The 24,575-nt window shown below is 57.5% G+C and overlaps 8 protein-coding genes and 1 non-coding gene across 9 annotated transcripts; 1 reads left to right on the top strand and 8 right to left on the bottom strand.

The window, feature by feature from the left end:
• Positions 1-125: 125 nt before the first annotated feature.
• Positions 126-5,963, bottom strand: LDBPK_343310 (hypothetical protein, conserved; the record flags this gene model as incomplete). Its single annotated transcript, XM_003864442.1, has 1 exon — positions 126-5,963. The coding sequence occupies one exon, from the start codon at positions 5,961-5,963 to the stop codon at positions 126-128; it is 5,838 nt and encodes a 1,945-aa protein (XP_003864490.1).
• A 1,236-nt stretch (positions 5,964-7,199) lies between these two features.
• LDBPK_34tRNA6 lies at positions 7,200-7,206 on the top strand. The gene has a single exon. It is a non-coding gene; the product is annotated as a tRNA-Asn (tRNA).
• A 271-nt stretch (positions 7,207-7,477) lies between these two features.
• Positions 7,478-10,342, bottom strand: LDBPK_343300 (peroxisome biosynthesis protein-like protein; the record flags this gene model as incomplete). Its single annotated transcript, XM_003864441.1, has 1 exon — positions 7,478-10,342. One exon carries the CDS (start codon positions 10,340-10,342, stop codon positions 7,478-7,480), a length of 2,865 nt encoding a protein of 954 aa, XP_003864489.1.
• A 957-nt stretch (positions 10,343-11,299) lies between these two features.
• LDBPK_343290 (hypothetical protein, conserved) lies at positions 11,300-12,286 on the bottom strand (the record flags this gene model as incomplete). The annotated part of the gene is made up of 1 exon (XM_003864440.1): positions 11,300-12,286. The coding sequence occupies one exon, from the start codon at positions 12,284-12,286 to the stop codon at positions 11,300-11,302; it is 987 nt and encodes a 328-aa protein (XP_003864488.1).
• A 1,091-nt stretch (positions 12,287-13,377) lies between these two features.
• On the bottom strand, positions 13,378-14,757 carry LDBPK_343280 (ruvb-like 1 DNA helicase, putative; the record flags this gene model as incomplete). Its single annotated transcript, XM_003864439.1, has 1 exon — positions 13,378-14,757. The coding sequence occupies one exon, from the start codon at positions 14,755-14,757 to the stop codon at positions 13,378-13,380; it is 1,380 nt and encodes a 459-aa protein (XP_003864487.1).
• Positions 14,758-15,666: 909 nt separating this feature from the next.
• Positions 15,667-16,944, bottom strand: LDBPK_343270 (hypothetical protein, conserved; the record flags this gene model as incomplete). Its single annotated transcript, XM_003864438.1, has 1 exon — positions 15,667-16,944. One exon carries the CDS (start codon positions 16,942-16,944, stop codon positions 15,667-15,669), a length of 1,278 nt encoding a protein of 425 aa, XP_003864486.1.
• A 770-nt stretch (positions 16,945-17,714) lies between these two features.
• LDBPK_343260 (hypothetical protein, conserved) lies at positions 17,715-18,428 on the bottom strand (the record flags this gene model as incomplete). The annotated part of the gene is made up of 1 exon (XM_003864437.1): positions 17,715-18,428. The coding sequence occupies one exon, from the start codon at positions 18,426-18,428 to the stop codon at positions 17,715-17,717; it is 714 nt and encodes a 237-aa protein (XP_003864485.1).
• Positions 18,429-20,737: 2,309 nt separating this feature from the next.
• LDBPK_343250 (hypothetical protein, conserved) lies at positions 20,738-21,814 on the bottom strand (the record flags this gene model as incomplete). Its single annotated transcript, XM_003864436.1, has 1 exon — positions 20,738-21,814. One exon carries the CDS (start codon positions 21,812-21,814, stop codon positions 20,738-20,740), a length of 1,077 nt encoding a protein of 358 aa, XP_003864484.1.
• Positions 21,815-23,009: 1,195 nt separating this feature from the next.
• Positions 23,010-24,437, bottom strand: LDBPK_343240 (hypothetical protein, conserved; the record flags this gene model as incomplete). The annotated part of the gene is made up of 1 exon (XM_003864435.1): positions 23,010-24,437. One exon carries the CDS (start codon positions 24,435-24,437, stop codon positions 23,010-23,012), a length of 1,428 nt encoding a protein of 475 aa, XP_003864483.1.
• Positions 24,438-24,575: the final 138 nt, after the last annotated feature.

Genomic DNA, 24,575 nt, shown 5'->3' with positions numbered 1-24,575 from the left:
CGCCACGCAGTACCCCTCCGTGCACTCAAAAGCATGCACGGTCGACGCAGTGCGCACAACATACAAGCACATCACATCAGGCACTCACTATTCCTTCTCCCTCTCTGATGTCTGGCCGCTGCTGGTCAAGAAGAAAATACAGACAACGCCGCGGCTAACAGTTCGCGCTTCCACGGCAAAGGAGGCCCTTGCAGCGCCGAAAGCCGCTCAGACGCGTCCGCGAAAAATCGCCGCGCTTCCCGCTGCGCACCGCTGATCTTGGCGCGCTGCCCAATGCGGCGCATTAGCTCGCGCTTCCATGAAATCGAGCTAGCGGGGATCAACGATGCTAGCACCGTCTTTGACCAGCACAGCTCAGTTTGGCCAACCGCGGCGGCCGCCAGTGCGCACGCAACCCACAGGCCCTCGTCATGCCAAGCCGCGCGCTCATAAAGAACGTCAAAGTACACCTCAGCCCACGACGGAGTAGTTGCATCGCTTCTCGCCATCATTTTAGCCAACTCGTGTAACACGGCGCGACGCTGAATGATGTCGGCAAAATCGAAGTGGTTAAGAGCAGCAAGTACAGCGTCCGTGGCACTGAAAAGGGAGTCCCGCACACATTCCGCGATGATGCAAGGAGCCTCTTCTCCGATTGCAAACTCACCCCTCTCGTCGGGTGATTCGCGAACCGGTGCAACTGCCTTTTCGAACTCGAACAAGAGAGACCGAGAGCTGTCCGCGTCAAGGGCCAGAGCGCCGTGGTGCACGAAAGCCGATTGTGTCTGCAAAAGCTGTGAGCGCCACGTCCGCTCCTGAAGTTCCCGTGCAAGCGAAAAGAAGGCCTCGGCATTAGACTCGATAGAAAACGCGGACGCCGCCACGGGTGTCAGTGCCACACGTCGACTCTGCAGACCGCTATCAAGCACAACCAAGCGGCAGAGCTCCCACTGCGCAGACTTGAGCGCGAGTCCGTGGATAACGTGTTGGAGCGACCGCTGAACGCGCTCGGTGAAGCGCTGGTTGCAGCTGAGCTCCACAGAGCCGGCTCCACGCCACAGCCCTTCCCAGATGCGCCGCGAGAGCTGCCGGCCACCATCTGGGACAGCACCTGGAACATGACTGAGACAATCAACGAGCATCTCGTACCAACAGCCCGCAACGCCGGCACCCCACCGCACGTCTACCAAATCCTCCATGAGTCTCGGCAGGGCGACGTCGTAGACAGCCTCCACCTCAGGGGTTGCGCCGCAGACTGACAAGTAGCGAAGGCTCTGCAGTAAGCAGAGGTAAGACGGCAGGTCGCAGCGCAAAAGGTAGGGGAGGTACGAGGCGAGCACGCATGGAAGCTGAGCCGGCAGCGCCGAGTCAGGTGCGTTCTCTCGTCCCCACGACTGCAACAGCTTGCTCAAAAGCCATGCTATGCTGTTCAGGCACAAAGCATCAGGGATGCTGTGAGCACGCCTCTCTCTTGGTAGCTGCCCCAGGAGGTGATCAAGGCAGTGTCCCGGGGGATCCAGTGATGCATCGGCAGAGAGAATTGGAAACGCCTCGGTGAAATCGCGTGCAATGCGGTACACTTGCTCTAGACTAACGGCATTCGACAACAGCGGGGCTGCGGGACCAGACTCAGCTGGTGCGGGCCGCGCAAGGTTGCACAAGGCACCAAGAGCATCAAGAACATTGCTCGGTGTAGCACCTGTGGTATTCGCAAGCACCCTCTCTGCCAGCTGCGCTGTAACGTGGCGGACGGCAGCAGCAAGTGACCGTGCGTCATTCCGGCTGAAGTTGCTCTCCGCAGCAGGCAAGCACTTCAGCGCCCGCCTACCAGATGGTGGTGGGCCAATATCAGCATTGCCTGTCAATTTTGGCGCATACTGTAGCGAAGAAGTCCTACCACGCACCGAAGAGTGCACATCGCCACTTGCAAATTTGCCGACAAGCCATAAAATGCATCGGAGACTGTCCTCCTCGAGCTCGGAATCCGTATTACCGTATGACAGCAGCTGTGGCGTGAATAAAGCATGGAGCTCCCTCTGAACAGAGCGCGGAAGTCCTACCTTCACATGAGCACGGCACAAAAATGCAATAATCTCGGGATCTCGCACCGACACAACGGTTTCCGCTGTGATTGCAGCCCACACCTCATAAATGCAGTGACTCACGACCATCCAAAAAAGACGCTCGCTGACATCTCCCAGTGTGAAGAGAGTAGCGTTGCGCATTGCATAACGGATTACGGAGATCGCAACATCGTCAAGGGTTTGCGCAGTGGAGCAGAGAAACAGATTCGACAGCTGCACAAAAACGGTGGCTAATTCAGCGGCCGCGAACGTTTGCGCCGGCCGTTGTCCGCTCGCAGCCTCCGTCGTTTCCTTGGTATTTGAAGAAAGGCAAACTCGATCAAAAAGGAGCCAACAACTTAGCTGCAGCCACTCACTCAGCTCAGACTCCACTGGAGAGTCTCTAGCGGTGCTGACAAGCACTTGAAGCAATCGCAGTAATGATAAAGAGTCCCATGAAGACAGTTCACAATCGACACCGGTGGAGAATAAGATCGCTAAACGACGAATATTACTGGGACCGAAAGCAGTCACAATACTGATACCTTGGTCGAAAAGCGAGCGAATTGTACGTAGAGCTGATGTGCCCCTCAGCTGCAGCACATCCGTCAGACGCAGTAAAGAAAAACCTTTTTCCATTTCGTGCTGCAGTATTTCTACAGATGCCTCGCCTGATAGCAACTGCCAAAATGAAAAAGAGGATTCATGGCTATCCAATGTACCTAAATATCTTTCACAGCGAACGTCACGCTCGGTTCTTTCCAGCTGGCGAAACCCGAAAAGTAGCTTCAGATACTGGCTTAGCGGAGTGCTTAAGTTTCGCCAAGCGCCACTCGACAGCATTTGCATTGTTTGCTGCCCTCCATACCAACCCCAGCGATAACTGCAAATAATCCTTTTGACGAGGTCGTCGTTCTCCCCAAACACCTCATCGTTAATGGCAAACAAAAGAGGGGAGAGTGTCTCAGGCTCCGCTTCCGTGACAATAAGCAGCAGAACATCTAGTACCTCGCGGTCCGCCGATGCACCCAGAGCAGCCTCTACGGCTTTTGGGATGTACTGCACATCCACGGCTGCTGCACAGACGAGCCTCTCTATGCTGCTAGAACTTGTAAGCGCGGTTTTGAAGCGAGCTTGTGTTTGGGTATCACTTGCATTCCAAAGCTGCACCAAGCGATCAATGCGTCCAAAAAAATCGACATCGGTACTACACGCTGAAAAACAGCCGCTCACCTTTTCTTCCAGGCTGTTATTTTCGTCAAACGCAGCGAGAATGTGGGAGACAAAGCACATACACTGGCGCTTTTGGCTGAAATCGGCTGTTTTCCGCAAGACTTGAAGCAGTTTTTCAAACGAGCCGCGTGAAATAACGCTTGTAACCTGCGGAAAATAAACACTGTCGCACAACGCTAATAGAAGGTTCAAAACTGCAGCTAAGGCGCCAGCATCGTTGTCGTTGTGCAGGCAAATGGCGATACGCTCACAAAACGAAAACAAGTCGACGATCAATGTCCAGTTGTTTGCAATCAGTTCGCGAAACAAAAATACCTCATCATCTGCATCTTTTGAAATAAAAAATAGCAGAAAATTGCAGATTTCAGGGCAGCACAACAGCAAATCCATTTCAATTGCTTGTTTTACCATGCCGTTGCACATGCGTGCAACCGACAAAAGAGAGTGACGCGTTGCTCCCGCTCGCTGTCGGACCACGGGCAACTCTTCCTCAGCTGCTTCAAGCACCACTGTGAGGAGTCGAAGCACACTTTTGGGTACACAAGTAGAGAGAGCAGTGCAGCATTCAAGCCAGCAGCTCATCGACTCCACCAGCTCCGCTATAAAAATTGGTGCATGGCGCAGAAAGGAGACACACGAAATGAATAGACTCACGTTGCTAGTAAGCATCTCATGCAACATACTATCGTAGAAGGCAACATCGTTCGACAATGCAATATCTCGACACATCAAAATAAGATGGCGGCAAGCTTGAGAAAGGGAATCGGTGCGGAAAAAGCGGCACGAGGGTAAAACGGGTGCTGGAAGAAAAGTAGAAAACAAAGCTGTGGTGCACGTTACGATTGCACTCCACGAATGTTGTACTAGCATGCTCAGCAGATGTGCGTCTTCGCGGATGTGGAGGTCATTGCCTTGAAGACAAGATGCGCATGCCTGCACAAGGGACACGTACGCATCACTCGGCATAGGGTCCTGCAGAACAAGCAGCTGCGACAAAAGACACAATGTTGTGTGCTTGAAAAAGATGTCGTCGAAAATAGCGGCTGCGCTCGTCCTGCTAATCTCCTTCACAGCATCGCACACAACAATGCAAGTCATGGAGCTTTTCGTCTCATTTTCGGCGAGCGTGCAAAGCCGTGCATATATGCATGCAGAAAGCCCTTTGGTACGATGCAGCCGAAGAAATGGGAGGAGCTCGTCTTCGAAAGGCTCGTCGCGTCGCATTTGTATTGCGGCCTCAAAGTAGTTAGCGTCATCACTGTATTCTCCACTGTTTTGCACACAGCTGTCGAGAAACACCTCCGTCGAGAAATGACGAAGCACGCTAAACGCCTTTTTCGCAACCGCACGATCAGGAGACACCGAAAAAAGTTCAAGCGCAAACACAACCAATGCTTCCGGTGCAATGCTAGCGCAGAGAAAAACGTTGAGTAGTTCCAGTTGCGCAGGCAGATCGTGATACAGTCCCTTTCCGTGACGACGGCACAAATGCAGCAGCTTTGAAAGATACAGTCCCTCTGCTGATGGGGGAAAGCGTGCGTGCAGCAAAAGCTTCTTTATAAATTTGAGGATGGCGACAGTGGTGCCGCTGCAGTTGTCGGCGATTGAAAAACGAAGCCTTTCCAACAAGTCTGACAACACCAGCCGCTGCTCTGGAGCGTCTATGACATATACAGTGGTCGACAATGCCGCGTAGGCATCGGCGCGCACAAAGGGGTCGCTGCTACCCGTGAGTTGCCACACAGTCCTAGAGCTCCGCGACCAGACACACGATGTTTCATGCAGAAAATGCAAGAACGGGCAAACAAGAAGCTTGCTAACCTTTGCTTGAGCAAGTGCATCCACGATAAAAAGCGCGAAGGCCTCAGCAGCTACCGGCTCCCAGGAATCACAGACCTGCTTCAGTCGTCGATATGCGCTGACGCAGGGTGGAACAACCTTTTCGTTTGCCTGCGGAGCGGCGAGAATGCTGTCTAATATCTCGCTCAGTTCGTCTCGGAATGCGGCAATACGTCGCTCATCCAAAATGCGACCGGGAACAACTTCGAAAGACACGAGAGTGTCAAGCAGTACAGCAAAGCTGAAACAATCCAAGTCGTATCTTGCTTGGCGGAGAAGTTGTTCTGGAGATGGGCAGCTTGGGTTGTCATTGGCCATAGCTGCGATGACAGTGGACGCCGCACGGATGCTGTCTGGCCGTTTCCACTCTTTCAGACTCCGGTAAAGAGCGCTGAAGAGCTCATTGGAAAGTGCTTTCTCAGCGAAAGAGCTGAAACACTTGATGGTGACGGCAAATGACCTCTGAAAAGTGGCATTTACGACAACATTAACGTCCTCCAACAGCGGGCGCACTTCGAGGGCGAACGCACGGAACGCATTCGCGGCTTGATTAGTGGGAACTGTCCAGCAGACGTTGGCAAATTGCTTGAGAACGTATACCTTGATGGTGGGCTTGTCTGTTTCACGGAGCTGCTGAAATAGTGCGGCCCAGATGGTGGTGTGCATTGGACCGGCGTTCAGGGTTATGAGCGCACCGATGATTTGTTTTGCCTTGTCTTCCCATGGCGTCTCCAGGTAGCGGAAAGCCACGCCGATGTTGTGCGTCAGCGTTGCTGCATTGCAGGACGGCTGCGTTGCTTCGCACCACAGCAATCCTAGCAGCTGCGCTTCGTGCGACATGGCTAACATGCATGCGGAAGGTGGCGCAGATGAGTAAAAAAGACCAAGAACCTGGTTTCGTGACGGCGCCGCACTTTTTTTGTATACTTATGTCATGGCGCTACATTCCGCACTTTGTTGCTGCGGTAGGAGGACGCGCTGCTGGGATGAGGCGAACGAGTAAGGAGAAACACGGACGAGAAAAGAGTGAAGTGATTGCGGAGCAGGAGCACAGAGGGGCCATGCGCTTTCATTCTTTAATGGTTGTCTGCGCAAAAACAACAGCTGTCTGGAGTGGGGGTAATTCCTGTGCGTGCGGGGAGTCGGTAGAAGCAGGAGGGGGTGTAGCTTGCATTCCTTTCAATGAATAGTCGGGGAGGGGGGCTGCCGCATGGATTTTTGTTGGGTGTGAAGACCGCAGTGTGCTCCTGCTGCGAAAATAGTAGGGAAGATATGGTGGGGAAGTCGGGGGGAAGAGACTCCACAACAGAAATGGAGGTAACACGAATGATCAACAGACGGAGGGAGAGAAAAGAGTTGGAGGAGCGTTGGAAAAACGGTGTGTGCAATGTTCCCGGGACAGCCTCTTTTGCTTGCGTTTTGGTGGTGCTGTAAAAAACCGTGTGAAAAAAGCTCCTCCCGTTGGATTCGAACCAACGACCTGTAGGTTAACAGCCTAACGCGCTGCCGACTGCGCCAGGGAGGATTCATTACTAACCATTGAATTCAGTGCCGGGGCTTCAAAAAGCCCCGATGACGAAAAGATTTCCTTCCGGCCGGAATCGAACCAGCGACCCTGTGATATCTGCGATCTCTACAGTCACATGCTCTACCAATTGAGCTACAGAAGGTTGCTAACACGGTGTTAGAGAGGGGAGCTCACGTTCTCGGTCAAGTTGTCCGAAAAAAAAAGAAAGGCCACTGCGAGAATCGAACTCGCGACCCCCACTTTACGAGAGTGGTGCACTGCCACTGTGCTAAGCGGCCGTCGGGTATCCAACGAAAATGAGTTGTGTGCGCAGAGTGGACGGATATTTTCGGTGAAAAACAAAAAAGGGAGGCTCTGTGGCCGCTTAGTCTAGTGGTATGATTCCCGCTTCGGGTGCGGGAGGTCAGGGGTTCAATTCCCCTAGCGGCCCTTTTCCTTGCCTTGCCCATCTCGGGATGGAGCACGTTTCCATAGGAAATCGTGGTTTTGCGTGTCCTCCCTGGCGCAGTCGGCAGCGCGTTAGGCTGTTAACCTACAGGTCGTTGGTTCGAATCCAACGGGAGGAGCTTTTCTCTCTTTTCGCCCGGCGGGCGCGAGGAGGAGGACGCGGGGGGGGGAGCGAGGGAACACGAAGGGCTAAGGGTCCGCAAGGGAAGGGGCGGCAACCGCAAGAGAAAAAAACGTAAAGGTGCTCATCACACCCCCATCGAGTCGTTCGTGGTCCACAGTCCAGTATTTTTTTTTTGGTTCTGTTCTATTTCAGTTGCTCGTTGGGCATAAGACAAGCGAGAAATCACAGCGACAACCTCCTCCATATCATCCGGGGGGCGGGCGCTCATCGCGTGACGAGCCGTGACCCGGGAGGCTTGGGCGGAGGAGCGCTCTTGCCCTTGGAGAACAAGGCGTGGATGCGCTCATGCTTTTGGATGTCCTTCTCCGACAGCGACGGCCGCGTCGTCGCCACAGACGCCCACAAGTCGTCTATCGACATCAGCTCCGCTGCGAGGGCGGCCGTGTCGGAGACAGCCGCCTCCGCCCCGCCGTGGGTGGCTAGGCACAGCGGCTTCAACGTGTCCCCCACCTTTTCTCGCGTCACACCGTGGCCGAGGCCAGCAATCACAAACCCATCCTCGTCATCCGGCGCGGTGCCACAGCCAGCGATGCTGCCTGACACGCCAGCCGCCTGCTTTGTCAGGCGCTCCACGAACCGCATGCTCATCAGCGTGCTCGCCGACGACACCATGGCCGAGAGGTCCGCAGGCGTCCAGTTCACCGTGCGCCGCGCCACTTGCCGCAGCTCCTCGTCGCTGAAGTGCGCCGAGGCCTTGCTCAGCAGGCTGCGCAGTATTGCCACCCGATCATCTTCGCTCGGCACAGGGCACACGACGGCCTTGTCGAGTCGGCCCGGCCGCAGCAGCGCCGCGTCGATTAGGTCCGGCCGGCTCGAGGCCGCGACGACAAACACGTCCTTGCGCCCCTCCACACCGTCCAGGTAGCACAGCAGTTGGTTCACCACGCGGTCCGTCACGCCCGAGTCGTCAGCGCCGCGCTGCGGCGCCACCGAGTCGAACTCGTCAAAGAACACCACACACGGCGCCGCCGCCTGCGCGCGCTCAAAGACGTCGCGGATCTTCTGCTCGCTCTGCCCAATGTACTTGCCAAACACCTCCGGGCCGTTGATGACTATGCAGTGCAAGTTCTCCGCGTTGACGATGGATTCGACGATGAAGGTCTTGCCGCACCCCGATGGGCCGTAGAGCAGGATGCCGCTGCGCGTCTTGAGCGGCAGCCGCGCGAAGAGCTGCGGGTGCTTGATCGGCAGCACCAGCGTATTGTACAGCGTCTTCTTCGCCTCCTCCAGCCCGCCAATCGACTCCCACGACACCTTGTCCCCTTTGAGAAAGTTGATGCCGGTGTGCGCCAGCGGGGTAAAGAAGGTCACGCAGGCCGCGGCGCACTCGCGCAGCGACAGGGCCGGCTCCGCCGCCAGCTTCGCCCGCATCCGCGCCGCCAGCTGCTTCACGTCAAACGGGGTGTAGTTGTCCATCAGCGCCGCCGCCGCCGCCACGTCTTCGCGCGGCGCGTATGGGAACAGCTGTTCAGTCAGCACCGTCCGCGACGCGCGATTCAGCGCCTCCAGCGTTAGCACCCGCCGGAAGCAGTAAGCCGACCGCAGCGTCTCGTGCACTGCGTCGCGGCTCGAGCATGTCGCCAGCACCACCACCGCTCCTTGTGGACGAACGGAGAACTGATAGCAGAAGCGTGTCAGCGTTGCCTCCAGTGTTGCCCGCGTCATAGCCGTCATCGCCTCCGCGTGGCCCTCCTGCTGCGCCGGCGCGATGCTGTCGAAGTTCTCCAGCACCAGCACCGCTGGCTTGCACAGAACGCACTCCATCAAGGCCCTGGCGATGTCTGCAGAGAAGGACTTGACCTTGCCACACTCGAGCGTTACGGTGTGCACGTCGGATAGCGTGTCGAGCACCGCGCGCACCACCGTCGACTTGCCAAAGCCTTTCCCGCCGCACAGCAGCACGTTGTTCTGGTGCAGATTGGCAAACCGCGGCACGCTCGACTGGTGGAGGGCGGCCACAAGGTGCTGCTGCAGCTCCTCCGCTACCCTCCCGTGCACCTGCGTGACGGCGTCCAGCGCCACCGCAGAGAGTGGGAGTAGCGCGGGACTCGAGAGCACCGGACGGACCACTCCGGCAGAATCGTTCCTGGTTGCGTCGCCAGCCTTCCCAGCCGTAGGGGCCGACAGGTCGAGACCGTGAGGAGTAAGGAGAAGGTTTGTCGCCTGTGCCAGGGAGTCCACCACGCACACGCCCTCCTCGTCCGCAGCTCCCGCTGCCTCGCCGTCGGCGTTGTCCACGACAACGACGGTCATCTGCTTCAAGTGTGCCCGCAGAAACCCCGGAGTCACCTCCTCCCTGTTCAGTGTCGCCAGCGTCGCGCAGTCGAGGACGCCGAGCGCCATACCGTTTTTCCAGTGGTACTTGTCAGCCGTGACGCGGCGCACCCGCACCGCAGCCGTGTCGTTGCGCTCGGCCCCGCTGTCAGCGGCGGCACGAGCGGGCCGCCCGCGGACAAAGGCCCAGAGCGGCGGTGCGGCAGCACCATCAGCCCCGCGGTCCGTCTGCTCCTGACGGACACGGGTGGCAATTACAAAATGTGTGCCCTCGTGCATCGTCGCGCACCCGCTACGCAGCTTCTCCTCCGCGTCGCCGCACTCGATGGCGGTCACCATCACCTTGGCCGGCACTCCGGGGAAGATGGAGACGGAGATGATCATGGAGGGGAACACCACCTGCACCTGGCGAAGCAGCAGGTTCTCGACACGAAGCGCGTTCTGCTCCACTACCTCGCTGTCATCCACCGTCAGCGGCGCCACCAGAACCTTGGTCGCACGCGGCGTGTTGGGCAGCGGCACGCACTCCACCAGCTCGCCCTCCTTCAGCCCATGGTCATAGCAGAGCGCAAGGGGGAAAACAAGCACAAACTTGGAGCGCGTGTGCGGCCGGTTGGTGAGGCACCCGACGTAGATGTCGTGGCCGCTCCGCCCTGTAATGCGCAACGGCACCGCTAGCGGCAGGCGGCCGGTGTAAAGCGGCCGCAGCACAGTGTCGAGGTAGTGCTGCGAGACCGTCACGAAGGAGTGCTGGCTGCTCCTGTCCACGGCGACTTCAAAGGATGATTGCTGCATGGGCGGACCGAGCGGCGCCAACTAACAACGCTCCGCTTCGAGGCCGAGGCCTTTAAGTGTGTGTGTGTGTGTGGGGGGGGACAAACGGCACAGTGAATCAAAAAGGAGAGGTGAAAACGGAAAGCGGTCAAACCAACAAGTCGTCCTTCAAAAGTTTTTATGAGTCGTGTGGTGCCGCAGAAAAGAGGTGGTTGGCGGGTGGGGGATAAAACACGACTCTTGCCCCTTCTCCGAGCTGCTCCTCCTCGCGAATGCTAGTTGTGCTTGCCGGAGGTGTCTGGTGCCTTTGGGTGGAGCTTCTCCTTGTGGACGGAATGTGCTCTGTGAAATGAAGGAAGGCACGTGTGCGAGCGAGTGAGCGATGGTAACCGCTCCCTCCCTCTGGCACGTGACGTTGATGTGACTCTTCGGTGCCGCAAGAGTCGCCACTTCTCTTGCTCGTGTTTGCTTTTCCTTCAAGAATACCCCCTTGTGCTCAACAAGGGAGGAGGCCGGCGGCCATCCGTCGGTGCACACAGCGAACAACACACACACAGATGCAGGCACGCATACACCGCTCGGAAAATAAGAACAAAACGAAAGGCGACGGCGACATGCACAAGTGACGAAGGAGGGAGAGGGACGATGAGAGAAGTAGACGACATCAGATGCATCGACTCAGGCGTTTCTGGTGCTGCTCACTCGCCCGACGCTTGGGAAAAGAAGCACAGGCACGCACACGCGCGCGCACACACACAGGTCGTGTCTTCCTGCAAGTGCTGGGCCATGTTTTTCCGTGTCGTTTGTGGCTGCTCCCCTCTCTGTTTCCATGGCTGCTTTTCGTTCGTTGAGAGGACCTGTGATGAAGGTAGGCAGTACACGACAGTGAGTCAGGCACGAGCGCACAGGCCACGTACGGCGCCATCGCACGTGTGAACGTATGCGTGCAGAGACCTGCGCACGAACCCCATCGTGCGGCTACTCTGACAGCGGAACGTAGCCGAAGCGCATCTGCCAAAACTCCGCATCCTCCGTCGTCTTGACAGGCCGCCAATGCCACCGCAGGGTAACCTTTTCGCCTGCGCGCAGCAAACGTCGCGTCACGACGTGCACAAGGGGCTCTCCGCTCGAATCTGCCCAGCGAACCGGTCGCACGGCTGCAACGCGCTCTTCGCCTACACAGACGTATGCGCTCGGCTCAAAGCTATGGGCGCAAAAGTCGATCAGCGGATAAAGGCTGAGCCCCTCCGCGTCGTCCTCCATTGCGCGACTCAGCGCCATGGACAACGCCCAGGCTGTTGATTTGGCGGCAAAGTGAGGCACGCCTTGCTCAAGGCGACGCTGCAGCTGTTGCAGCCGCACCCACTCCACGCGCTGACTTGCTGAGGTCAGCTGCTCCTTGTCCAGGAACGGCGCGTTGGCAGCCCCGCGTGCTTGCAGCGAGTTCCCGGCGTACATGGCATCTAGTTGATCAACCAGTACCGCAGCACGCTCGTAGTGGAGCCCGGCAAGAAGTGCGTCCGATACCTCTTCCGTCCCCGAGTTGTGCAGGTCATGCAGAAACTCGAGATAGGCGCGATGAGGGCTGCGCGGGTTGTGCAGCTCACGGGCGAGGAGCTGCGCAAAGTTCTCAAGGGCGCTGTAGCGTCCGATGAAGGTGCCTTTGCGCGACTCTGGAGAGCTGACACTCAGAGAAAGCGCTGCCGGAAGCGAAATGAGCGTGCGGCCTGCGGCGACAGGGCGTGTTACTTTCAGATAGCATCGATGCGCTGCGTTGGGGGTCTCGCTGGGCTGCAGCCGGACGGCACCGTGCACGGCTGCACCACGACGTGCAGCCCACCGACACAACTGCAGGGCACCCGGGACTTCGCGACAGAAGAGGTAGGGCCAAAAGTAGATGTACGTTGCCTCGTTGCGGCACACAATGCGGCGCGACGGCCGAGTGGTGACGACAAACTCTAACATGACGCCAAAACGAGCACGCGCACACGCGTCACACCACAGATGGCATCAACACAAAGAGTAGCGCACTCCCGCGTGGGCCGACGTGGATGATAGGCGCAAGTATACTTCGTGTTTCAACAGCTGCAACAGCGCTTCATCCACACGGCTGGCTATTTGTTTTCAGTGGAGCCCCTTTCCTGCTCCATGGCGTACCGCAGCAACTCTGCCAATGCGGACACCGAACAGGTTCGCCTGGAGCTGATCAATCGGTGAGGAGCGGATTGGCAGGGGAGGGGGGGGGGAGCTGGGGAGTAGGCGGCAATGCAATGCACATGCACGTTTTGGACGTCGGGCGAGGGCGTGTGTGAGTACAGACTTCACCACAGTGAAAGAGAAGTTGAGGAAATCAAAACAAGTACGGGGTGCAGAGCGGTGATAGAAAGGGGGACAGAACGTGATGGCCACTTTTATGACGATAATCACCTTGCTTGCTCGTACACGCCAGCCTGATAAGAGAGCAGGTAGGTGACGCCTCGGGGAAAAGAGGGCCCTGCAGAGTCGGTCAAAGGGGGGAGGGGGAGACACCAGCGCAGTGGACTGTGCATATGGTGTCGCGTTCACACCCGAGAGTAACACGAGCCAGTGCTTCTTGCTTTCTCTCTGTCCTTCTAGTTAGACACAGGGAACCCTAAAATACCCCCACCCCCACGAGTGAAGGGGATCGGATAGCGTACCCTCCTAACGACTCCCTCATCACCCGAGTGCTGCTCTGTTTTTACGGGGTGTGCGCCATCCGTGTCCCTGAAGGCAAAATGGTGAGCAACGGCAGGCAAACGCACGCGTGTGCAAAGAGAGACAGACACATTCAAGGCGAGGAGGAGCGTGAGGTCAGGAGAGACACACCCACGCACACAGAGGCACACGCACTTGTGTTTCACCACACACACATACACACATCAAAAAGGGAACGAGAAAAAAAAAACTACGGAAGGGTACACTGCTCTGCGAAGACGGCCCAGAGGAAAACGGGGAAGGAGGAGGAGGTGCATGCGTGCAGCGATGGGCCACCTCCACGTCGCATCGCCTCTGCAACTGTTCTCGGGAACGCTGCCTCACTGGTATACGTATTCCTCTGCGTGGTCCTGCAGCAGACGGGCAGATGCCTTGCCGTCCTTGAAGAGTTCAGCCACCAGATCCACATCTTCCTCCTCGATCATCTCGCGACCGTTCGTCTCGGCAATGATGAGCGCTGGGGTCAGCAGTTGCGCAACGAAGCGCAGCGACGTGCTCTCGCCGATGATGCCGAGCTTGGTCAGAGCCGCCTCGGATATCTTCACCCCCTCCACATGGGCACGGATCTCCACGATCGACGTTATTTCGCTCACGTCGTAGTTCATGGTGCGAATGATAAGGAGACGATCTAGCAAATCTGTTGGCATCCCGTGCGGCGCGCGAATCTCCGTCCCGCGAATGCGGCAACTGCCGCGGTTGGTGGCGAATATGACGACCGGTGCGAGGGTCGACTCCAGCGCCTTGTTGAGGTAGGTGAAACACTCAATATCCAGCATGTGCACTTCATCGATGAAGAGGACGCCGGGCACGAGCTCAGCGACGCCCTGGTCAATGTATTTGTTCACAACCTTGTTGATCTCCTGGCGCAGCTTCTCCGTCACCTCCGTCTTTTTGTGCCGCATCATGCTGCTGACAATTGACAGGGCATCCTGTCCCTGACTAGGCTTGGCGTTTGCCATGTCGAGATCGTGCAGCGTTACGTCCTGAATCACCTCTTTCTTCTTGTGCACGTCTCCCTTCGGGATCGGAACGTACTCGTCCGCCTCCAGGTCGTGGTCACCGATGTACGCATCGCTGCGGCCCACCCGCTTCACAGCGCCAGAGCTTGCCTCGATGTAGATAACGTCACCGACGGACACCTTCTCCTTCTCCAGGCTCTCGTAGATGGCCGCATCCAGCTTCAGCAACTTGGACCCCTTCTGCGACTTGAGGGTGATGATGACATGCGAGATGGACTTGCCATAGCCGCCGAGCGGGTTGTCCGTCTCCTCGGCGCGCAGCTCAGTCACCTCTCCCTCGTACACCTCTTTGTTCTCCTTGATGCGTAGCCCGATGGCGCGGCGGAAGTTCTCCATGAGAACCTCCGTCTTCTTCACCTCCGCGCTGTACACCTCGCTGCCGACCATCGGGCAGAAGGGCACCTTGGGCCCCAGCTCCTTGGCAATACCGAGGGCCAGCGCCGTCTTGCCGGTGCCCGGCGGCCCCGCAAACAGTAGCGCCCGACCTGCCATCTTCTTGGAGCGGATCAGCTCCACCGCAATGCCGGCCGCCTCGCGCGCCTTCTCCTGTCCAACGAAACCGTCGGCGATGTGCTTCGTCGTCCCGTCCGGGTTAAGGCCGAGCCCCTTCACATGGCTGTGCGCTGCCACCCGCTCCTTCTTGGTGGTCGAGATGACCTCCTCGATCTTGATGCCGGACATCGTGCTGTGAAGAGAGCGATTATTCGGTAGACGTGCAATAAGACGGGCACGCGTGGAGTTAGCCAGATGGAGCTCGCGGTCACTAGTCAATGCAGGAACCGAACGGTGAACCGACACCGGCAGCCGAGTGCCTTTCTCGGAGAAAAGACGGAAGATAAAATATGTTAGAGAGATCGACTGGCTGCTGGATTAGGTGTGCCGCGTATGTGTGTCGGACTGCTGCACCGTTAAACACGCGACAGCCCGGGTGAAGACGGCACTCTTACTCCACTATGTGCGGGCGGTTTTATGGGCGTGCTTGTGTGAACGAGGACCCTTCTCTATGGAAATGAGCTTGCAACAAGCGAGCGATAGTACGTGCTTGTGCGAGTATGCGTGTGCGCAGAGTGGCGGCGTGCTGTCACAGGTGTGCAAAAGGGGTGTATATATGAGAGAGGGTGTGCTTGAGTTGAACGGGAGGGATGCTCGTGAAGGAGTGAGGAAAGCCATACATCGACGCACATGTCCACTCGCTCTACGGCATGCGCGCCGTTCGGCCTCAGGCTCGACGTCAGAGCAGTCAAACACGATCATGGCGACACAGACCGGCTGAGCGCAGATCAACTCCGACAGCGCAGTTTGCTTCGTTTCCCCTTCCGGTACCTCATGACTTTGCACTGCCTTACGCTACAAAGGCGTGAAGAAGCACACAAGTGCATGATGCGGTTCAAGGGGAAAGGGAGAGAGAAAGAGGTCGAAACTGTGGCGCACCAGCGATGCGTCACCGCCTCCCTCCCACCTTTTCTCACGGCCCCGGCGCGGCGGAGCAGGGCCACCTCATTCGCAAGCAACACCCCAACACACTTCGCCACAAAACACACACACACACACACACACACACACACAAATGATTCCAGAGGTGCGGTGCCACTACCGCGCCACCTCCTTTGCGACCTTGGCCAGCTGCTTGGAGAGAGGGTGCTCCGGGCTCACGTTGCGCTTCACAATAGACAGCGCCTCGTCCAACAACGCTTGCGCCTTCGCCTTGTTGCCATGAGAGAGGTACGCGCGGGCGGCGCTCACTGCAGCCTTGCCGATGGCAATGTGCCTTCCTTGGAAGCGCTGACGTGCAATCTTGAGCGCCTCAAGGTAGTACTGCGCTTGCGATTTCGGATTTTCCAGCTGCCCGCAAGCGTCACCGAGTGCGATGTATGTGTCAATGAGTTGGGTGTGCTGCTGCCCAAAGGCCCGCTGCTGCAGCTCCACAGCCTGCTCGAGCAGCGCCTTCTGATTGTAGAAATCGCCGTTGACCCTGTGCGCTTCGGCAACCTCCAGCAGAGTCATGGCCAGCTGCGGGCTCATTGGGCCAAGCCGCCTCTCTTGAATGCTGTAGGCTGCCTGTGCGAGCTGCAGCTGTCGCTCCACCTGCCCCGCCGCACCGTAGGCTCGACCGAGAGTCATCATCGCAATGGTTGTCTGCACGTGTTCAGGGCCGCAGTGACGCTTCACAATCTCGTACGCACGCTCGGCTGTACGCAGCTGGGCTTCGTGCTCGCCAAGATGGCCGTGGGCGGCGGCGAGCAACAGCAGAACGCGACCGACCTTGGCATGTCGTGGGTTGAAACGCTTCTCATGGAGAGCGAGCGACTGCTCAAGCAGCTGCTTCATATCAGCATAGAGGCCCATCTCCTCCTTGGCGCAGGCCATGTTATACAAGACCATGCCATATTGCGGGTGGTCGGTGCCGTACACTGCTTGAACCAGGTCGCGAGATCTCTCCAGTAGCTTCAGCTTTCGTATGCTGTCACCCATCTCACCGTACGCGCAAGCGAGGTTGTTGAGGCAGCTCATGAGGGTGGGGCTGTTTGGGGTGTGCTGCTTCGACTGTGCCACCTTCTCCCACGCTTCGATGGCCGAGGAAAATTCGCCCTTTTCGAAGGCCTCCGCGGCCTCCTTGTTGAGCTCAACCAGCTCCTTCTCGCTCAGATCAGCAATTGCTGCAGTACCCGTGCTAGAGTCCCCGGTGCTGGCGTTGTTGCCAATACCATCCGAGCTGGCCCATCGTTGTGACACAAGTGCTGCGCTAACGAAAGACGGGGCGCCCAGCGCTGCTGCGACGCCTGCGAGACGACCCCGGCACAGAGGCACAGAGCTGCCGGTCGCTGCGATGGCGAGGCGACTCGTTGGCCACGCAAGACGAGCGAGCATGAGTCCTGCCCACTGGAGGCGCGTCTGTGCGTGGTGTCTTTGTGCTATCGAGTGCGCCAGCACTCGCACGCGATGACTCTGAAGAACGGCAGAGAGAGAGAGGGAAGAGAAGTGGGATTTGGGCACCGCCATGACCCCGCACGCGGCGCCGCGAGGTCAACTGAAGATGTGGGAGCGTCTCATGGGAGAGCAAAGCGCGAAGAGGAAGGCGCGGCACCAGCAGACGTGTAGAAAAGTGCGAGACTGTGAACATGAGTACTCACCCAGCGAGCACGACGTGCTGATGCACTTGCCCAATGCAAGACACACGCACACACACACACACACACACACACACAAAAGGGAGAGAGCGGCATCGTATGCCAGACGACCACGCCCGCACTCGCAAAAACAACATCAACGATACTGCCTACGACGGAGTACACTGTGCGCACGATGCCGCATAGAAAGAGCGTCCTGTCGACTGCCCGAATACCAGTTCTCTGTTTTTACCTTGTATGTGTGCGTGCGTGCGTGTGTGTGTGTGTGTGTAGTGCAGTCCTTGATGTCCTCCACGAGGCCACGGCGCAGTCGTTCCAGTTCCACGGAAAAGAAAGATCAGATAATAAGACATACAAGTCGCGAGGGCGAGAGAGCAGTACACAAAGAAAGGACGGCACAACATACAAGCACATCGACAGACGGTAGCCCTTCCTCGCATGGGCGTGCCGTGAGAGGAGCGAATACTGTACAGGAAGTACACCCGTGCGCTGCTGACATTGCCGGCACCATCACTGGCTCGCCACCGCTGTCGGAGATGTGCGCTCTTGATTGCGAGCCAATGCGGCCTCGAGCCGCCTTGTCAGAGGTGCAATCGATGCAGAGCCGTGTATGTTGCACTGCGTCAGAGAGGGAGAGGACTTCACGAGCCGTATGAGAGCCTGCACACCGGTGCAGCCGATCGGATTGCCAGATACGTCCAGGCAGGCAAGTTGCACGAGAGGAGGGAGGCTGTGGGCAAGGAGAAGCACTAAATCACTGTCCAGCTGCTGGCCCGACAGTGACAAAGAGTGAAGGAGAACGCAGTCGGAGAGGGTAACGAAGATGGGCATCCACGCGAGCTTGCCAACATAGGTGGGAAGAAAATCGAGATGACGCACCTTGTCCACCACATCTCGGGCTGAGCCGCTCGTAATAGCGGCTTGCACCGTGGCGTATCGAGCGAGGTACCCCAGGTAGTGATTGTCTAGCGGGTAGCCATGGGCTTGACAGAGACGCAGATAGGTGTCGTGCACATTGAGCGACTGCCTCGGGTCGGCAGAGATCAGATCTCGGGCCGCGTCGCGCAGGTCCACGTAGCGGCGAAGCAGCACATCATAGGGAATGCTCGGACTAGGGGCCATACTGGGCAGCCGCATCTCACCAAGAATAAGGGGAAATCGGGTGCTCAGCGTGCGACGCAAGAGCAAACGGGTCTGCTGTGGAGGCTCTTCTTGTGTAGGCATCGCTCCTGAGGAAGGGAGCAGAGGTGGCGGGGATGTGATTTGTGCTTCTGCTATCTCACCTTCGTGTGCGATGTATTATCGAAGCCCGTATTACTATATATATATATATATCAGTATAATGATTGTGTGACCGCATTGCAGAAAAGGATTGAGGGGAGAGAGGAGGGAGGAGTAGAGAGCGTTGAAGGGAGAGGTGCTGCCTTGCAGAGGACGTCCCCGACACACACACACACACACACACATATATATATATATATATATATATAGCTTATATGCACTCCGAAAAGGAGGCGAGGATAACTTCGCACGCATTGCGATTCCCTCCATCACCTTCAGCTGCTCGTCTAGAGACGAAACAGCAGTCCCCAGAAGGGCACGAGCGAACAGGACCCGATTGAGTGGCTCCGGCAACTCTCGCTCGTGGCCCCTCCCAGCAAGGAGGGCCTGCTAGGGAGAGGCTGTGCCGTCTTCTTTACCATAGCACCCCGCCACTTTCGCGACGCTTTCTTCGTCCTTGTTTCTCTTTTTCTTCTCGTTATCGAGAGCGCTGCAAGCGCAAAAGACGACATGAAGCTGGCGAAACACAGACAGGGCCAGCAAAGAGCATACGAGGGCAGACCTACCGACCAACAACAAAAAACTACGGAAGTGGTGTACAGAGGCATACGCGAAGGCACTTCGCCACCCCCCCTCTGGTAGTAACTGGCGTATGACATTCCTTTCCCTTTCCGGCGTTCGATCTTTTTTTTTGTGGGGGGGGGGTGGCCACTAGTCGCCTCTGCACTTCAGTTTTTTCCGTTGTTGCCAATCTTGCAGCGCGGCAACTCGACCTTCCCATGCGCCTCTACGGACAGTGAAGGGAACCAAAGGAGAAAAGAGATGTGCGTGGGGGACGCTGTAAGGTGGGAAGCTGTCTCTCCGAGACGACCACGCGAGCGGAGGAGAAACATGACAAGGAAAAGAGGAATCGAGATGGCAACCACATAAAGGCACAACACGACGAAAAAGAGGGGAACAAAAAAAATAGGGAGGGGGAGGGAGGTGTAACGAGAGCGAGAAGCGAGTAACGTGCTGCACCCAAGCACATGCAACGGGTGACCACCGAAGCACGATAATCATTCTAAACGTGCACGTTCATGCACACAACAGAGAAGAGGAGGGAGAATGCCGCCCCCAGCGACCGTCCGCACATTACAAGCAGAGAGACGCATTTTCTTCCTTTTCATACGAGCCGTGTATTTCCGTTTTTTTTTTTGCTTCATCATCCTGACAGACCTTACTCTCTTTCGCGCGTGTGTGCGCCTGTGCGAAGGCGTTTGTGCTGTCTGCAGGATGGATACAAGCAAAAGAGGGCGACCACCCACACGTGCGCCTGGTGAAACGAACCGTCACACGATCAACCGTTCTTCTCTTCACCCTCCGCCATCTCCACTGTGTGTGTATCCAGTGCCAGGACCGCGAGAGGCTGTGAGAGCAACAGTAAGAGGGAAGGTGGAGGGGGGGGGGAGACGACAACGAGGTGGCCACGCACGGCTCGAACACGGCGCACTACACCACGACAGCAGGGGCATGCAAATGCGAAACTGAACAAGCAAACCTTGAATGAGCGCATCTTCAACACGGGAGGTGAGAGGTTTCGTCTAGTGAGGGGAAAGAATTTGCGGGTACGCCTAAGAGAGGGCGTGGTTGGGCGTCCCTGTGTACCTCATTGCTTTCATCAAGGGTGCACCGGTGCCAAATTATGGCGCGTGGTATCCCGCAACGTGCTCGTGCGTCGGCGTGTGGCGGGCAACAAGTTCGACCCATCCTGAGGTACACAGCAGTGCGCGTCACTTTGAGTGGTTCACGAGCACCAGCGTTTTTCCTTTCGTTCGCCATTTCTTATCTTTGAAAACCAAAAAAGAAATAAGAAAAGATCTTCCAGGAGGCCGCAGAGCCCATTTCACGCTGCGGATTCTGTGCTCTCACACCTCTAATGCCCCGCCCACTTCCAATATCGTCCCTCTCTCCAACACACACACACACACACACACACACATCACCGTAGCTAGGCCTTTCAGCAGCAGGCGCGTGGCACCAGACGGCAGCGGTATGGACAAAGCCGAGGAGGAGGGGGCGGGGGTGGGGTGCATGCGAGCGTGTGTGCGTAAGAGATGGGTGGGCGCAGACACGCTAACAGAAAACGCACAGAGGGACGTGCTAATACGTGGGAAAAGGGAAACCACCGACACATGCACAACGAAAAAGAACGCGCTGGAGCGTCGAGGGATGTGAAGGGGCGTTTGCATCCATCAGAGCACCACGCCGCCTCAGCTATTGGCACCGAGCCGCAGCAACTCAATTGTGGACGGCTGCGATGGCAAAGGCGGCCGAGACCCCAGTGTGTAGGAGGCAGCAATGCAGGAAGGCAGCGAGGTACCGCAGCGGCGCTCGAGGACTTCGCCGTAGAAGGTGTGCACGTTCTCTTCGCCGTACCAGTCTATGAGCAGCTCACGGTTCTTGGAAGTGAGTCCCGCCAGGGCCGTTTCTGAGATTACCAAAACGTAGTGCGCGTTGCCTGCGCTCCCACTCTGTGGCTGCACAGGCACCTCCAGCGCACTCGCCGCAAACTTCTCCACCTCCGCCTCACTCAGTTCCAGGACGCAGGAGTAGACGGCGGACAGGTGGTCGTAGAAGGCCACCTCCTCCTCCTCCACATCGAAGACAAGGCTGCTGATGGCCCAGGCGCAGATACCCGTGCCGCACCACCCCAGCAAGTTCGTGTGCGGTATCGCGTTCTTGCAGCGCAGAAGAAAGCGATTTTCAGGAGGAATGTTCAGGTTTTCTGGCCGGCACAGCGCCTCCAACACATCGGGATGGCTACGCTGAGAAACGGCCGTGTACACGTACCTGCCGCCGGGCGAAAAGATGAGAGAGCCCGACCCCTCCAGGTATTTGCCCTCCTCCTCAAAAGGCCGCAGATCAATCAGCTCGATCGCGGCATTCTCCTCCGCTGCCTTGGTGATGTGGTTGACAAGCTGCTTGCGGGCCAGCTCACCTTGGCGGAACGGATTCATTGGGTAAAAGACAACAAGATGGCGCTGAATGACGCCGTTGCCGTCGACGACATTGTGGACGGAGAGGCTGTCCGCGACACAGACACTCTCACCGCGCTCCTCCAGCGTCACCCGGCACAGTTTCGGCTCGCGGGATTGGTGAACGACGACGGTGCGGACGCCGCAGCTCACCTTGAAGAAGGACTCTAGTTCGGTTACAAGCGCGCAGACCTGCGAGCGATCCATGTCAGCCTTCGCGTTGCCGACGTGCATGGACTGAATCAGGGCGTTGTCCTTCGTCTTCGGATTTGGCCCAAAGGCGATGGGGTTCACGAGGATTACAGAGGTCATCGACTTCACGGGACAAGGGAGAGAGACGAAGGAGAAAAACACAGAAAAGTGATGAGGCGCTCAACGAGGCTTCGGCAACGGCGGCAGTGAACAGAAGGAGAACTGACTTCCCTTCACGTAGGCGAGATACACGCAGCGAGTGCGATGGTACGAATAAAGAAAAGATGCGACGTACGACGGCAGTGATCAACGCGCACAGCACCGTCGACCCAAGCGCTCGTGCTTTGCGTTGTGTGCCGGCAAAAAGGAGGAGGGTCAGACTCGAGTCACAGACAGGAGGCGGGGTGGAAGCAGCGCTGCACGGGAGGTGCGCTCGGCGTGCTCGCTCGTATGCAGAGATGTGTGGGTGAGCCCGAGCAAAGAGGGGAGAGGGGCAACAAGACCGCTGAGTAACGTGTGTGCGCATGCATGTATGCGTATATGTATATATGTGTGTGCGTGTGTCTCGCTAGCAAGATGTGATGGCTACCTGATGTGGTGATGCTGGCGGTAGTTTGCTGTGTAGATGCCAAGCGGCGCCCTTCTAATTATTGTTCCCCTTTTCACCTGGTTGTTTCCTCTGCATGGTGACATGAGGGGCGGAAACCAAAAACAGGAGGCGGGAGAGGGAGAGGGAGAAGCGGCGCGCGCGAGAGAGACAAGCCCGTCATTGCTCGTAAAAAAATAAAACAAGTTGAACTGCGACGAGGGGATCATACTCGCACCTTGTGGGGGCTGCGGACAGTCAATGAATGCCGGCGAACAACAGCGGCAAAGTCGCATATGGATTCGCCTCCCTTGATACACGCAAACGCGCACAGAAAAGAAAATGGTACCACTCTATACATCTACGCAGAGGTGAGAGAATTCATGAGTGCCGCCACACCGTCTTGTTCTCTTAGTTTTTTTTTTCCTTTCATATGCGTACGTCAAACAGGCAACTGACATTCCTCCATGTTCCGCGCACAGCACTGCTCAACACACACGCACACACACAAGAAAGCGACGCCACGAGGGCGTGCCGACGAGACGATACCGCGCACACACCCTTTCACCTTCCTGCCTGGCTTCAACCGGGTAGTGATGTGTGTGTGTGTGTGTGTGCGTGTCTGTATGCGCGTGTTCTCGCGGTGACGCAAAACAAGCGCAAAAGGAGACTTGTAACACACACACACACACACAAGATGGACTTCCTCTTTGGTTTTCTTCGCGTTTCTCACGCCAAGAACATGCTGGCCATGGACTCCAGCTGCTCCGCCTGCTCACTGGAGAGCCCCAGCTTACTTTCATTATGCCGAACTGCCTTGAAGAAAGTGGCGACGGAAGGAACGGCGCCTTTGTTCGCATTCCACGCGGTGAAGCCCAGCTTGCAAGCAGACAGCAGCACCTCCGCCTGAGTTTCGTTGAGCTCCATTGCTGGGTCACCAGCAGCCTGGCGGATGTACCGGGAAAGCTCGCCGAAAATTTGCGGGACGGTCGGGTCCAAAATGCCACGTTCCATGACGAGCTGCGCGAGAAGCGCGATAGCGCTATTGGGCGAGGCGTTCGCGGGCACGAGGCTCTCGGTGCGCTGCCGCTTCGCCACGAGCCCGTCCGTGCCCACCTCGTACTCCTCGTCTGGCTCCATGTCGATGTCGGGGAAGTGCTTCGTCGCCTTGCAACGCTCCTCGACGGGGTTAGTGGGAGCCTTGCCGAGAATGCGCACGCGGTACGCTGCCGCGCGCTCCTTGCGGTACTCCTCCGCCGACACACCCTCTAGGCGCAGCTTGAAGTGCGCTACCGCCTCCGCTGGCATGTACGGGTTGTAACCAAACTGCTGATGAAAGGCGGCCGTCACTGCCGGGTCTGGCGTGCAGAGCAGCTTATCCTCCGCTGACGGTACGCGCCCTTTCTTGTACTGCGGCTTCTCACGCACGCAGTTGGAGCACCGACGTCGAAAGTGCCGATTGATGACGCCGCATGCCGAGCACTTCCAGTCCCCCATCCGGCACTCTGCTGGCAGCGAGCCCTCCTCACCGGGCGGGTGGTACAGACGACAGCTGTCGCCCCAGCTGCAGTGTCCCTGCAGGTAGTCGATGCATGGCTGGCCAAAGTCGTTAAGGCCGTCTTCGTCCTGCATCACCTCCTCCTCGCGCGCCCACTCCTCCTCTTCCGCCTGCTGCTGCTGCTTCACCTCGGTCGGGTGGTCGACGGCCCAAAGGCGCTCCTTTTTGGCGATCCACAGCGCATCGACGACATGACGCGGAAAAACATTTTCCCAGTGCTCCACGAGGCTCTCGTACTTGCCGGCGAGATCAGCATCCTCGTAAGGGATGTGGTCTCGTCCGACCTCTAGTATGTACTTGCCGGCAGTGTAGCCGTACTTGTCACGGTCCTCCTTACACAGCTTGTCAAGTATATACCAGCACGCGAGTTGCTTCTGGCCTGTCCACGTCTTGATATGTCGGAAGAGTGCACCGACGACGAGCTCGTAGTCAAGGAGGGTGTCGCCGACTTCGCGCGCCAGAGTGGCGGCTTCGGTGATGGTCCTTTTGCCAGGTTTCTCAATGGCGCGTAGGCGAGCGCAGAAGGTGGCGTAGCGACCAAGCGTGTCCCGATCGATCTCCGGGGGGTCCTGGAAGTACTCCTCACCACCGCCAAACATTATCTGTCGCTACTGCGCCTACGCGCCCTTGACACAGTGCATAAAATTCACGATGGCGAGCGGTGTTTGTGCAGACCCTTCCCCTTCGACCTGCTTTTTTCTCTTTGTTCCACGGACGGACGTGTGTGTGTATGTGTG

Source organism: Leishmania donovani, chromosome 34 (genome assembly GCF_000227135.1).
Source record: "Leishmania donovani BPK282A1 complete genome, chromosome 34".
Classification (NCBI taxonomy): domain Eukaryota; phylum Euglenozoa; class Kinetoplastea; order Trypanosomatida; family Trypanosomatidae; genus Leishmania; species Leishmania donovani.
Note: the sequence above shows the minus strand (reverse complement) of the source record. Positions and strands in the feature narration are given on the sequence as shown.